General features: G+C 41.1%; 1 protein-coding gene and 1 non-coding gene across 2 annotated transcripts; one reads left to right on the top strand and one right to left on the bottom strand.

Annotated features, from left to right (window-relative positions):
* Window positions 1–7451: 7451 nt before the first annotated feature.
* Window positions 7452–8534, bottom strand: LOC106432069. The gene has a single exon (XM_013872915.1). It carries the CDS (start codon window positions 8532–8534, stop codon window positions 7452–7454), a length of 1083 nt encoding a protein of 360 aa, XP_013728369.1.
* A 649-nt stretch (window positions 8535–9183) lies between these two features.
* LOC125581121 lies at window positions 9184–9290 on the top strand. The gene has a single exon (XR_007318832.1). It is a non-coding gene; the product is annotated as a small nucleolar RNA R71 (small nucleolar RNA).
* The last annotated feature ends 6696 nt before the right edge of the window (window positions 9291–15986 follow it).

Consider the following 15986-nt stretch of genomic DNA (forward strand, 5'->3'; position numbering starts at 1 on the left):
CAGGTTGTCAATTAACGGCTAGCTAAATCGATTAACTCTAATTCATGCACTGAGTAATCGGTTCAATGCAAGCAATAAGAACAGATATGAATGTAGACAATCTCAAGATGACTTATTTATACTTAGCTCACGAATCCAAAATCCTAGAACCCTAAACTAACTCGGTGACTACTCAGACATAACACAAGAACATAGAAGCATGATTTCTGAATAATAGTGCATATTATAGATCAAAGAAATAAGAGGATTCAGGATAATTTTCTCTATGAGATAGATGAGGTCTTCTCCCTTACAAGTAGCAATCGCTAAAATCAAAGCTCTGTCAGATATTTTCTTGCGTAAAAACTAAGGTAGGTCTAAAATAATAAATAGAAACCTATATATATAGGAGCCACAGGCGGCTAGAGGAAAGAAATAGGAAATCTAGGGCAAATCCCGAAATATTTGGAAACTTCCTTTTTTATCTCTGTCGCTGGAGCAGACACTCAGGCTGCTCCAGTTGGCTGTTCCGCGCGCAAAACTCCAAATCATACTTTTCTCTCTTTTTTTCCTCTAGCTGGTCCATTTTCCATCCAATGCAACTCTAGACTTGTTATGACTCGAAAGGGACTAAAAAGACTCGATAAAACCTTGAAAACTATTAGTAAGACATACGTATAATGTGCCAAAAACACAATATATCAACTCCCCCCAGACTTAGATCCTTGTTTGTCCTCAAACAAAATCAAGTACCAAGAACCGAGAGATAGGTTTGAAAGTGTGGGAACTCGCCTATTCTCAGCAACCATACAAAAACCACGAATCTCTGAACCATATAAGCAGTTTAGCTAAAACGACACATCCTTACCAAGAACCCCACTGACTGCTGTTCAAAATGGCTCCATACTCTGTATCTCATACCTGCCAAAGTTAAAACCTTCCAGACAAAACTCTTTATATTTACTTAAGAGTAGTGTGAGCTTCTCATCATAGGCATTAGATAGGGTAACGGTCTAGGTATGAAACAGGTATTTTTGTGTTTAAGTGGAGCTAATCAGTGTTTAGGGGTTACCAAATTTCGTAGAGGATGCAGGATATCGCGCAAAATTGCACGAGAGGATAGATCCATTAATGTCCACAGCCTCTACTCGTTTTTGCATGTTCTTCTTTAGGAACAGTCGCTCTGATCTGCATGGTTCTCATCTCTTTTCTTTATACTCCTTCTAATTTACCAGCGGCGTCTGTCTTTTCTTTAGAATCTTCTCCTTCTTCATCACCTTATTTTGAAGTACATAAAGCTAAAATATTATTATTATTATTATTTTTTTCTATAATACATAGGTGATGGTGACTAAGCAGGAGGTAACAATTGTGATAGTGACATGCCACTGGAGTTCTTGACCTCACATTCATTCTTGTCTCTCTTCTTTTCTTAGTTAGATCATTGGCGGTGGAGAGGCTGCTCCATGTGCTTCCGCCTATTCCTCAGCAGAAAATTATGTTGCATCAACGAGTAAGAGACTGTGTCGATCCTTTTCTCTCCAGCCCTTTTGTACATATCTGCACATAAGATACTGAATAACAAATGCATGAGGGCGGAACAAAGGCTTTAGGGTTTTAAGGTGGTTACAAGCTAAAGATGAGCTAGCCACTCAGGATCAACAAGATGAAAAAAAGAAGAACAAGTTCTGAGTGTTGATCACGTTAAACCCTATTCTAACGTCCATAACAAGAAGAATTGCAGTCAAGATTAAGTCCAAGTTAGATGGAGTTAAGTCTTTCCAGAGTAACCTCGACAAGCTGAAAGCTTTTGGAGAACAAGATGATGTAATGTCAGGGTGTTCTGGATCCACATGTGCGTCTGTCGCTTCTGCTAAGGTCACTGAATAAGATGAATTAGAGCACGAGGGTGGTTAATACACATCATAGAATAAGGTCCTGATTCCCACAAAGTTTGGACTGGCTCTATTTTAACAAACTGACTCGATCTTAACAAACTGACTCGATAAAGACATCAAAGCGGAATGACTCTAAACATTAAAACCAAAGTTAAACGATTAGTAGCAGATAAACGCCTCCTCCAGACTTACTTCTCACCATCCCTAGTGAGAAAATAATTCAAAGAAAGGCTAAAATAATAAACAAGTGCAGGAAACAAAAACAGAAATAGAAATAGTTCAAACGGATATAACAATGGAGATAGAACTAGGAGACTGCCTAGTCAGTATCATCGCTCTCGGACTGGCCCGCGGAACGCCTGTTCCTTCTGTGTGGAGTGGCCCATGGAGTCTCTTCGTCACCCCTTGCAGTTCCTGCTGGCTCCTTCCCTTGACGATGACTGCGCGGTGTAGGCTGGTCTTGACGAGGTTCAGCTGTGCTCGGAGCTCCCACGCATCCTCCAGTGATCGCCTTCAGTATCCTCTTCATAAGGCTGTTGTTCTTGCGCTGAGAATCTACCAATCAGCGACGGTAGGCGACGTCATCTGCGTTGTCATCAAGGGGGCCCAGGTCATATGCATTGTCGCCTCCATCTATGCGGACAAACTCAACATCGTCCATAGTGTCGTCACGGTATGATGACTTTGGGTCGGCTCAGAGATACTGAGCATCAGGGACGAAACAGATGTTGGTCATATCACTTAGCGAGGTGATGTTCGGCTGAGGCACCTTGCAGTAGAGGTTTTCCCCGTCCTGACTGAGGAAACTGTAGGTGGTCTCGTCGCGGAGAATCTGGCAGTTGACCAGGTAAGGGATATTAATGAACACCTCTGTCTCGTTACACTGATAGACGCTGAGATCAAACTCTAAGTGGCGGAAGAGAGGAGTAAGCAAACTCTCAGAACGGTCTTTCTTCAAAGAACCCTTAACCACTTTGGCTTTCTTGTCCACAAATATCTGAACAAGCACACAACCGGGACTGGTTTTCATCGGCGAAGTCGGAATCCCAATGTTGGAGGATTTGAGCTCGTCCTCAACACCGGCACATAACATCTGCAACTCTCCCCGTGTCACCTTTGACGTCTGGTCGTTTGTGAAGAGCAGATTGCTCAGGACCTTAGCAGTAATTCGCAGAACAGGGTTACGGATGTGAGACTGACTGGCTGATCGAGATTTTAAATCCCCTGAAGCGATAAATTTCCAGAATGCTTGCTCTGAGATAAACTTCCTGGGGAAAGAAGTCTGAGTGTACTCCTCGGATATCTCATAAATCTCAGCCAGCGTCTCCAAGCTAATGGAGTGCATAACACCATTCGCAAAGAAAGTGAAAGAAGCTTCCTCAAAAATCGGGAAACCGGGCCTCTTGAAAGTTAGCTCCGCGGTGGTGAGGACTTGCCTCACCAAATCAGGGTACAGCGGATGAGTTCTGTGACAGAGATCAGCTATTCCTTGCACTTGGAGAACCGCATGTAATTCCTCATGGAGGCCTAGGTCGCTCAAAACCCCGGCGTCGACGAAACGGGTGGGGAAGATGTTGGTGTTGAGCAGAGTGTTGTAGTAGCGTGAGGCTTCCTTATCCCATCTTGTCTCCGAGGACTTAGGGGTGTTTGGGTCTGTGATGGAGATCTCGGTTCCCTTTTCTTGTGGCCATGGGTAGGTTGGGGGAACAGTGTAATCCTCCGGTTCACCCCGAGCGTATGGTGGCTTGATCCTAGATGCTGCCTTGGTTCATCTGGGAGCCATCGTTCGATTGGTGATGGTAGAGTCCTAAAAATTAGCCAAACAGTTCGAAAGCAAGCAAGTAGAAACGAAAAAACTCACAATAAGTTGAAGAAGTTGAAAGAGTTTTAGGTTTTTAAAGGAGAGGGGAGAGGGACGATAGGGGGCGGTTTTTTTTGTGGAAGTGGGAAAGAGATGGGGAAAGTTCCCTTTTTATAAGCCCACTTCGTGCCCCACTTCCTATTTCCTAGGGTTTCCCTCTATTTTACAAAATTAATTCAAATCTAATAAAAACATTTTTTTTTGGCCCCGAGGAACTTACCTTAGCGGAGCGGCTGCTCCGAAAAATCGGAGACTGTTCCGGTTTTTAGTAACTCGGGGTTTTTGATTTTTATCCTGCAAAAAAGTAAAAAGAAACACAAAAACGAAATCTAAAAGAAATATTGACACTCACCAGTGGGTTGCCTCCCACCAAGCGCTTGGTTTAAGTCACTAGCTTGACTTGGTTGGCCTATTAGGCTAAGGGAGGATCACTTAGGGGAATCTCTTCACCCTCTTCGATTGTTATCTCAGCATGGTATGGCTTTATGCGTTGGCCATTGACAACAAATTCTTCCCTTTTCGTGTTCAGCAACACAACAGCTCTGTGGGGGCGGACTTCTTTAATGGTGAATGGTCTGGACCACCTAGATCGCAGCTTTCCAGTGAACAATCGTAACCTTGAGTTGAACAGGATCACCTGATCCTTAGGTTGAAAGTTGCGGTTGATGATCCTCTTGTCATGGTAAGCATTAGTTCACTCCTTGTAGATCTTAGAGCTTTCATAGGCGAGATGCCTAATTTCCTCCAGTTCGTGAATCTGCATGGATCGTCTCTCTGCTGCTGGTTTGATGTCGAAGTTGAGTAGTTTCACAGCCCAAGCTGCCTTATACTCCAACTCAACCGACATGTGACAAGCTTTACCGTACACCAGATTGTAAGGAGTGGTCCCGATTGGTGTTTTGTAAGCTGTTCTGTAAGCCCAGAGAGCGTTGTCTAGCTTGAGCGACCAATCCTTGCGACTTGTGTTAACTGTTTTCTGCAGGATGCTCTCGATCTCTCTGTTTGAAACTTCCACTTACCCACTAGTTTGAGGGTGATATGGCGTGGCTACCTTGTGTTGCACGCCGTTGTTCTTCAATAGACCTGCAAAGATCTTGTTGATGAAGTGACTACCCCCATCACTGATGACTACGCGTGGTACCCCAAATCTTGGAAAGATTATGGTTTTGAACATCTTAGTTACCACCCTTGCGTCGTTTTTGGGACTGGCAATCGCCTCCACCCACTTAGAGACGTTACTCAACTGCTACCAAGATGTACTCGTTCTTGAAGGATGGTGGGAATGGTCCCATGAAGTCGATTCCCCAACAATCGAATACTTCAACCTCCAAGATGAAGTTCTGAGGCATCTCATTTTGTTTACTGATATTCTCTTGTCGCTTGCATGAATCGCATCTAGAGATGTAGGAATGGGCATCTTGGAACATTGTTGGCCACCAAAAACCGGCTTGAAGGATCTTAGACAAGGTTTTAAATGTCGCAAAGTGCCTACATAAGAGGAACCATGGCAGTGATAGAGGATTCCTGGAATCTCAGACTTAGATACACATCGTCGGAATACTCCATCCTTGCAACTACGGTACATATAGGGTTCATCCCAATAGTAATGTCTTGCTCCTCTTAGAAATTTCTGTTTATCATTGCCAGTGAATTTGACAGGTTCTTTCTCAGAAGCCAGATAGTTGGCGATCTCAGCAAACCATGGAAGATTGGGATGTTGCTTTTTGATTGCACGGGCAAGGTGTTCCAGAACGCTGGAGCAAACTGGATGGAGCGGTTGTTCTGTGACGCTTCCCAGACTGATCGAGTAGACATGCTCGACTGGAAAGCTGTCATCAAGTGTTGTATCTTCATCTATCTTCATTCTGTAAAGGTGATCTGCAATGCCATTCTCAATGCCCGTTTTGTCTTTGATTTCTAGGTCAAATTCCTGGAGTAATAAGATCCATCGGAGTAGCCTTGGTTTCGCATCCTTCTTCGTCAACAAATACCTCAATGCTGCATGATCTATGTGCACTATCACCTTAGATCCAACTAAGTAGGATCTGAACTTTTCAAAAGCGTAGACAATTGCTAGAAGTTCCTTTTCTGTAGTTGCATAGTGTCACTGAGCTTCATCTAATGTCCTGCTCGCGTAATAGATCACGTGAAGCTTCTTGTCTTTTCGTTGTCCTAGCACAGCTCCAATTGCAAAATCGCTTGCGTCTGTCATGATCTCGAATGGGAGCTCCCAGTCTGGTGGTTGCACGATGGGTGCACTGACTAGAGCTCCTTTGATTGTGTGGAAGGCTGAAAAACAATCGCTATCGAACTCAAATCTTGTCTCCTTGCAGAGCAGGCAAGTGAGTGGTCTTGCGATTTTCGAGAAATCCTTGATGAATATTCTGTAAAAGCCAGCATGTACGAGGAAACTCATGATTCCTTTGACAGAGTTTGGAGGTTTTAAGCTCATCATCACTTCTATCTTTGCCTTGTCCACTTCGATCCCCTTTTCTGAGATTTTGTGACCGAGAACAATCCCATCTCGCACCATGAAGTACACTTCTCCCAATTCAAAACGAGATGCTTTTCCTCGCAGCGCTGAAGGACCCTGCACAAGTTTGACACACACACAGAAAAGGAGTTCCCATAGACGCTAAAATCGTCCATGAAAACCTCCATTATATCCTCAATTAGGTCATTGAAAATAGACATCATGCAACGCTGGAATGTCGCATGAGCGTTGCATAAACCAAACGGCATTCTCCTGTAGGCAAAAGTGCCGTAAGGACATGTGGAGGTCGTTTTCTCCTGATCGTCTGGGTGAATGGGAATCTGAAAGAAACCTGAATAACCATCTAAAAAGCAGTAATATGGATGGTTAGCCTATCTCTCAAGCATTTGATCAATAAATGGGAGCGGGAAGTGGTCCTTTCGTGTAGCCATATTTAATTTTGGAAAATCAATATACATATGGTGACCGGTTACTGTCCTAGTGGGTATCAATTTATTCTTTTCATTAGCAACCACAGTGATCCCCCCTTTCTTAGGAACTGCATGAACAGGACTAACCCACTTACTATCAGAAATCGCATAAATTACACTAGCTTCTAGAAGTTTCATTATCTCTTTCTTAACAACATCTTTTAGATTTGGGTTTAACCACCTCTGATGTTCTACAGAAGTCATCGATTCATCTTCTAGGTGTATTCTATGCATGCATAAATCAGGTAAAATACCGGGAATATCAGCTAACGAATATCCTATTGCCTTGCGGTATTTTCTCAATTCACACAATAGTTTAGCAGTTTCCACATTATTAAGCTCAGAGTTCACGATGACATGGTATGTTGAATTAGGTCCAAGAAACGCATACCTGAGTCCCACTGGAAGGGACTTTAATTCGATCTTTGGAGCATTGAGTTCGCTCCACGAATCATCGAGCTGGCTGGTTGGTTTGGTCGGCTTTTTAGGAGCAGTTGCTCCTTCTGGTGAAATCTGATTTCTCGTTTCCCCAGACTTAGAAAAGCGACCGTCTTCTCGATGCTTTCACATGAGTCTAGCATCTTTTCGTACCCGTCAGCATCAACGTTGCACGTGTTCTGCTCAGACTCTACTCGTATCAGGGCTACTTCCAAGGGATCATCTGCGAGGATTTCTTCGATCATCCCTTGTTGAGGGGTTAAGGCGGCATTCTCGTAGCTAATCGTGAAGTTCTGACCATCTAGCATAGGTCATTTGAGAAGCTCATCCATCTCAAAATTCATCACAATATCTCCCAGTTGGAGATCAATCCTCCCGTTGCGGACATTAATGATTGCACCAGCTGTGCACAGGAAAGGTTGGCCTAGAATGAGAGGGTCTTTTGGTTCATCTTCGAGCACTAGAACCACGAAGTCTGCCGGAACAGTGGTGTCACCAATTTGAACATGTAGATCTTCAAGAACACCTACTGGCAACTTGACTGATCTGCCTGCGAACACCAAAGAAATCCTGGTTGGCTTGAAGTTGGTTAGTCCCATGCGTTTTGCAACTGAGTAAGGCATGAGATTCACACTGGAACCCAGATCGCATAAAGAACAAGCAAAGACTGTCTTTCCAATCTGAACAGATAGGACAAATTTTCCAGGATCTTCTAATTTCCTGATTGTTCTGTTTTGAAGGACTGCGCTGCATTCCTTCAAGACCATCATGATGTCGCTATCTGCAGAGGTCTTCCCGGAGATCAGCCATTTCACAAGACTGCGCATTGAACGAATCATCTGAATAGCATCCATGAGAGAGATATTGACATTCAACTCTTCAAGCATCTTCGTGCACTTCATCTCTTCGCAATCCTTGCGTGATTTCTTAGGAGGGACTGGGTAGGGAAGTTTTGGAATGTAGACGCGAGTGGGAACAGGTTGTTCTTGCATCGTGGGAGCTACTGGTTCTGTGGCTGTTGGATGTTCCGGTTCATGATCGTCGTCGTGGACATCCTCAAGCAGAGGTTGTTCTCCCTCTTTTTGTTTTCCCTTCTCTTGAGCAGTGAGCTTCTTGGGGACAGGATATGATAGATGTCTTCCACTTCTCAGCTCGACTGCGTTACAGTCCTTGGGATTCTTGTCTGTTTTCCCTAGGAGTGTTCCCTGTTGCTTTTTTATTGTTTCAGCAGTTTGAGCAATCTGAACGTCCATCTGCCTTATGTGGCTTGCTACAACATCGTATTTAGAATTCAATTCCGTGAACACATTGTCCATCCGAGTGTTTATCTCGGTTGTAACCTGGTTCAGTGCTTTTCCTTGAATCTGTTGACCTTGCAGAAGTTGTTGCATCATTCCCTTCAGCTCATCTGGCGGACCGCTCGCGGTTACAGGAGCAGCCTGTGGATTATTCTGCTAGTTCTGAAATTGATTATGAGCCTGGCTGAGGATGAACATCTTCCCATTCAGATTCTGATTCTGATTTTGATTCTGAAAGTATGGCTTATGATATCTAGTGTTTTGGAACTGATTTCCCTGAGATCTGTCGTTGGGGTTGTCTGGATTGGTCTTGTATGAGAACAGATGTGGGTTGTTCCTCACATTAGGGTTTGGATGATAATTCTTGAACTGACAACCCTGCCCATTGACGTAACTGACCTCTTGCTTATCTTCTTCCGATGTCTCGGTTTCTGCTGCAGCATCTGTAGTACCTGGTTCCAGATTGGTTTCTTCCATGACATAGATCTGATTCTGATTGTTCTTGAGCAGCAGATCGACCTTAGCGGCAAGGTCATCAATCTTCCTGGTGTCCATGCTGTTCACCTTCTTGGATCGGCCTGTCTCTTCGTTTTTGTTGGACGAACTAGCTGCCATGTTCTCTATTAGCGCGTGAGCTCCTTCCATGGTTTGAGTCATGAAATCTCCGTTGCTCGCTGCGTTCAGAGCATTGCGGAACTCCCACTCCACACCATTGTAGAAGATTCCTAGAATATGGTCATCGTCGAACCCGTGATGAGGACACTCTCTGAGGGTATCATTGAACCGTTCCCAAGCTTCGTTGAAAGGTTCATTAGCGAGTTGCTTGAAGGAGGAGATCTTATTCCTTAGGGCAGCTGTTTTGGCTTTTGTGTAGAAGTGTCCCAAGAAAGCTGCTCTAACCTGTTCCCAAGAAGTTAGGGAACCTGTAGGTAATGACTTAAGCCATCGTGAAGCCTTGTCCGCTAGAGAGAATGGGAACAACATGCATTTGATGTAGTCGGGTGTGACGCCGTTTGCACTAGTGAAACTGCATATCTCTTCAAAAGCTTCAATGTGTTCCATCGGTATCTCAGCTGAAAGTCCATGGAACATCTTTCTCTGGACAAGATTGATCACGCCGGGTTTTATCTCAAAATCTGCCCTTTGACATGGTGGTGGAGCGATAGCAGAGCGCGTAGCAGGGATGTTATGCGGTAGGTTTCTCTCACCAATTGGGACAGGTGGTTCCCGTTGTGCAGCCAGTTTCTGCGCTAAGATTGTTTGCTGTAACTCTTGCATCTGTTGTATCTGCTGTTGCATCTGTGGCATAGACGCGGCCATTTGTTCTGGAGTGCCAAAGTCGGCCATTGTTGCAGTGATTGATTTTTGTTGACGGTTGGTTCTTTCTAAGCTTGCGAGTTCCTGATTTTTAAGCGAAATTAAGCCCCCTTGTGTATTGCTTCGTATGTCTACTGGTCATGCACCTGAGTCATTAACTGCAAAAAAGATTAAACAAGTCAGAAATTTTAGACTAAGTAAATAACCGAAAATAAAGGTAAAAAGCTGGTTCCCGTCGCAACGACACCAAAACTTGATACACTAAAATTGGATCTTTGTCTACTGTCAAGTTAACAGTGTAGTTGTAATATCTTTAGATTCAATTCCAGAGGACCAGTTCACACTTTATCTTTATGGGATCAAAATTTAGCTAAAACGAAGTGGGTTTTTTTAAAGAAGTAAATAACGTAAAGAACAAATAACAAGATTAAGTTGTTTTGAATTGATTTAAAGGCGCTAGTCTAGGGTTTCTTCTTCAGGTATGGAATCACAAGCCAAGCAATTATTCAAGTTCAGTTTATAATAAGTCTAAACACAGATCACTCAGGTTGAATCAACCCACTCTCGTGGTATTGATTCCTTTGCAAGTCGGTCTTGATGCCTAAACTCTCGTTTGGATCAAAACACGATGGCAAGCTCTAAAGATCAAGTCTGATATGTTCACAATACACCCTAATATCTACTCTCGCTGACTTGGGATGCAATGCTCATTCAAATCATATCAGGTTGTCAATTAACGGCTAGCTAAATCGATTAACCCTAATTCATGCACAGAGTGATCGGTTCAATACAAGCAATAAGAACAGATATGAATGTAGACAATCTCAAGATGACTTATTTATGCTTAGCTCACGAATCCAAAACCCTAGAACCCTAAACTAACTCGGTGACTACTCAGACATAATACAAGAACAGAGAAGCATGATTTCTAAATAACACTGCATATTATAGATCAAAGAAATCAGAGGGTTCATGATAATCTTCTCTATGAGATAGATGAGGCCTTCTCCCTTACAAGTAGCAATCGCTAAAATCAAAGCTCTCTCAGGTCTTTTCTTGCGTAAAAACTAAGGTAGGTCTAAAATAATAAATAGGAACCTATATATATAGGAGCCACAGGCGGATAGAGGAAAGAAATAGGAAATCTAGGGCAAATCCCGAAATATTTGGAAACTTCCTTTTTTATCTCTGTCGCTGGAGCAGACACTCAGGCTGCTCCAGTTGGCTGTTCCGCGCGCAAGACTCCAAATCATACTTTTCTCTATTCTTTTCCTCTAGATGGTCCATTTTCCATCCAATGCAACTCTAGACCTGTTATGACTCGAAAGGGACTAAAAAGACTCGATAAAACCTTGAAACTATTAGTAAGACATACATATAATGTGCCAAAAACAAAATATATCATGTATGTTATGTGACTGATTTTTGTTTTTTTCGATGGTGATTTGCAGTGAGACTTGTCAGTATTTTGATCATTCCTTTTGTGTTCCAGGCATATACACATGGGCGGACGTAGGTGTACGGGTACGGGGTCACGTGCCCCCTACCGTTTTTCTATTTTTTCTTGAACAAGTTAAATTAATTTGATGAAATTGTTTGTAGTTTACTGAATAATCATAAAAAGTGCCTTCAATTCAAAGTTGTTTTTGTTATTTATAGCAGTGTGCCCCCAGCTAAAGTTGTGTCTAGATCTGCCACTGTATATACATATATCTTTCTACTTTTATTTTGATGGTGATTGCATTGAGACGTATCGGTAACTATTAGTTGAGTAGGCTTCAACTGAAAATAACTCAAAGTTTTTGTTTTTCATATTTGATATGTAGTAAAGTGAGGGCCGTATGTTGTGATCTTGTCTTTGTATCTGATCCCATTAATTTTGGTTTTTAGGGGGTGTGAAGGAGAAGAAGGAAGCATTTGGCGGGGTTCTGAATGGTGATAGACTTGTTAGTGCTCCGTACAAGCTCAACTTCGTATATGAAGAAGATTCTTAGGCATACTGCAAAAAGAAGATAAGAAAAGAAGAGTTAAACAATTCAATATTGTTGGCCGGATAAAACATTATATTTTCAACTAAGAATAATATTAGTTTTTTTTTTTGGTAAAATAAAAATTAATTAACCGATTAAAATATAGAATAATATTAGTTGCCAATAGGGTATGATACAATTTTGTAGGATTGTTTATAGTAACTTTTATAGTGGCTAATTTGATATTTATATGGATACAATTTTTTATATCAAGTTTTTAGAATAATGTTTTCATAGTAATTGTTCGATCTAACATGTGAAATGCAGTCTTTTCTATCACACATATGAAATCTTTAGTGAGGCAACCGGTGTGTATTAAGTGTGAAGGATTTGGTTACAATCATTCCGCATGTACAAGGCTGTTATAGAGAATATGCATTTATAAGGAGGAAATTGACACGAATGTTAGGGTGTATGGATTATTGGATGTACAAAAATTTATACATTCGGCTAATCTTAATATTAGCGATAATTACTAAGCATGGGCGTTCGGTGGTCCGTTCGGTTTCGGTCTGGGTGATTCGAATTTTTGGATTTTCGGTGTTATGCTCATAAGAACCATTCGGTTTTTACTAACTATCAGATCGGGTTCGGTTCGGATCGGATTTAACCAATGTTTAAAATCGTACAAAAATATATTTTTAAAAACTTCGAAAATTGACCAAAAAAATTTCAAAATATATAAATTAGTTACAAATCTAATTAAAAATTAGTTAAACTATCTGAATTAACTAAAAAGTATTAAAAATAACAAATAAAACAAACTACAAAAATATTTTGAATACTCTAAAATATCTAAATCACCTTAATATATATAAAAATATTAACATATTTAACTAATTTCGGATATCTTCGGATCCTAATTCGGATTTCGGTTCGGTTCGGGTTATAACCAAAGTCCAAAGTAGTAAGCTCATAAGTCTCATTCGGATATTTTTGTAAAACAGTTCGAATTCGGTTTCGTTTTTTTCGGTTCGGGTTAAGGTCGGTACTTCGGGTTGAGTTAAAAACGCCCAGACCTAATAATTACTGTTGACTGGATAAAAAAATTAAGTATAACTAACAATTTTATTAGCTGTCGCTTGGAAATTGTACAAATTGGAAAACCCTCGAAAAAATAATACAATAATATTTACTATTATTATCATCTGTAATCTGCTCATATAGCTTGCTAACAATGTTATCCATCCCGTCTAATAAAATATGTAACCATCTACTATATTTGGTGCTCATATAGCTTCCTAACAAAATATGTAATTTTCTAATGAAATATGTAACTGTCTACTATTTTTGGTTTGTTAGATTAGGATCTCTCAAATCATTAAAGACATTTTCTCTTACGATGTTTGCAAAAAACTTCCATCAGATTAACTCCCCTAACTCGGTTGCATATAAACTAACATCAAATTTGGTTGTACACAAACAATTTTAACCAGCCAATTCCATATTCAGTGATGTATTCAATTGGCTGGTTACACAGTTAATAATAGAGATAACTTCAAAAACTCATGTAGTGTGATTGCTATTACGCTTCTCATTAGCAAAAAACCAGAAACAAAGTGATATGCATATAAAAGAGCCATATGAATACAATTACAAAGACTATATGAGAACAAAACAATTCAAATAAATAAGACTTTATTTGGCTCTTACCAACAAATATTTATTTTAAGATTGGTAATAAGAACCTTGGCTGTAAAACTTTTAAGAAGATATTCTGATGAAGAAACTGATATCACACGTCTTCTTTCCTCCTTGGCCAGACTAAATCTGAAAGTTCAGATTTTTAAATCAAAAGACAAATTTTGATGATGGGATCGAATGGCCCACTAAAAATTCAAGTTGATCAAACCAAAGAGCTGATCAGAAAAGAATAAGGTTTTGATTTTGATGTCCTTCCCTTAAAAGAACAACTTGGACAAGGAGAGAGAGGAGGACAAGGAAGGAGAAGGCGAGGACGAGGGAAACAATTTTGGCGTAAGGTTAACTTTGAAATAAGCAAGATTCTTACGGATCCGGGAGATGGAGTCAGTTAGAGTGTCAGGTCTAGCGAATGAGCTCCAATGTATAAGTTCCATCCATGGTGTTTGAACCGAGATCAGTCGATAAACTAGTAAATGAAAAGAGATGAGAACTCGTCGATGGGTCGAGACAAAGGCGTTTTATTAGATCAAGAGGTTGTTCTGTCGTGTTACAAAAGAGGAAAGAAACAAGGAAATGAGCTGGCGAAGGCTAGTTCGCCGGAGGATACAAGTCGACGAGAATAGAGAAGTGAAACCCTAGTTTCTAGCCGAAAGTAAGTGTGTAATGATTTCCGGATCAAAAGGTTGAACCTTTTCGACAGGTGGATGGTGATAGATCGAGACACAGACACTGGTGATTGGCTCGTCATCTCCGCTCTTGCCGAAATCAAACTGAATGTATCGAGGCTGAATCATGGTCGCCGTATCGCCGGTTGTGGAGCTCTAGGCTTCTTTTGTCGGTTTGCAGGAGGCGACAAGTTTGACCAACAAGAAAATTTCGCACTTTGGAGGATGTAAAGTTCGAAACTTTAAGCCCAAATCGCCTAGCTTGTTGTCGGACTGAATGCTTGAGGTAAAGCGTCCCGTTCCTCTCGATGCACTGACAAGACTCATGAGCTGTTTCGAGAATGGAAGAGTAAAGAGTCGATCTTAATTCTTTTTTTTTGTAGATCTTGATTTTTCCAAGTTTGATAATGCTTTGAAGATAGTTCTCCTTGTTCCTCCTCCTTCTAGCACCAACTGTTTGACCCAAAAACGGTGTATTTGCTGGTGATGTTTGTTGGAATCATACAATAAAGAATCTAAGGATAATGATTCTTGAGGTTTAGGAGAAATCTTGAAAGAATCAAATGAGAAAAAGAAACATCGGGATTTTATTGATCAAAGATTGTATTACAAGAATTGTAGATCCTAAAATCTACACTAAGAATTTGATAGTGATCGGAAGTTTAATCAGGAGAAGATAAATGATGTAGGCAATGATACCTTTAGAACACAACGATATAATCAGTTTCCGGTAGGAAAAAATGAACTTTTATTGATGAAGGAGATCGAATACAATGAGTAAAATAAGATTGAATGTTACAACGAGATCGCTAAGAGAAAAGATCTAAAGATCGATGAAAACAAGGTCGAAGTGTGGGTATAGCTCTTTCTAGGGTTTTCAATGTGTCATTCTTCATGTCCGTTCCTCTTTCTTTATAGTGGGTCGACACCGTGATCTTTGTAACGGCTCCGCGATCTCTGGGCCCTCGAAATCTCCGTCTCGAGCTCGTATACTCTCTATGGGCTTCGGCTCTTTACGGCCCACATCCTCGATCGTGGCCCATTATCATATTGACTGATATTGGGTCCAACAAGAATGATTTCTATTGTAAAGTGAAACTATAATCTATAAAATCCTTATGGGAAGTGTTCTAGGTGTAAAATGGAAGAAGAGAGAATCTCATTGATAAAGAGAGGTGTATCTCTATTTATACAAGAAGAAGCTAGGGTTTCACAGTAAAATGAGTTTAATTAATTGTCTAACGGGCCTTGAGATAAGATGTAAATCCACCTCCAACAGTAAGCCCCTCCAAGTTCGTAGAGAGAGATGAAGTCGATCTCTATGAATTTTACGAATAGGGTTTATTAGACAATTAACTAGACACATTCACGCCTATGACGATTTAGACGAGTTTATTTTGAATTTGTGCCTAGTAAAAGGCGAGTTTGCTTTAAACTAGTGCTTAGCGAAAGACGAGCTTATTGGACTCACGATGAGACAAAGGCGAGTTTGCTGAGAACTTGTGCCTAGTAGAAGGAGAGTTTCTGTAAACTCATGCCTAGCCAAAGGCGAGTTTTTGTAAACTCGTGTCTAACTATAAGCGAGTCGACTGCAAACTCGTGCCTAATAACAAGCAATTTCAATTTAAACTCGTGCCTAAAATACAAGTTTACCGAACTATTGCTGACCCGAAGTCTCGTGTTGAGATCGTGTGTGCCGAGCAAGTTGTTGGCTTGTATGTTCGTCACGCTGTGATGACGTTGAGAAATGTTCTGGCTTGCTCCGCTTGTACCGCTTCCGGCAAGCTCGGAGGTTCGACCCCTCCTTCGAAGCATGAGGACATGATGGTGGCAGCCGCTTGTCTTTGGCTCAACGATCGCTGGCTCACAAAAAGGATGATCATGATTAGATC

Source organism: Brassica napus, chromosome C1 (assembly GCF_020379485.1).
Source record: "Brassica napus cultivar Da-Ae chromosome C1, Da-Ae, whole genome shotgun sequence".
Classification (NCBI taxonomy): Eukaryota; Viridiplantae; Streptophyta; class Magnoliopsida; order Brassicales; family Brassicaceae; genus Brassica; species Brassica napus.

What these genes read in the sequence shown, in the direction of transcription:
- LOC106432069 (XM_013872915.1), bottom strand. Translation starts at nt 8,534, where the DNA reads ATGATGCAACAACTTCTGCAAGGTCAACAGATTCAAGGAAAAGCACTG.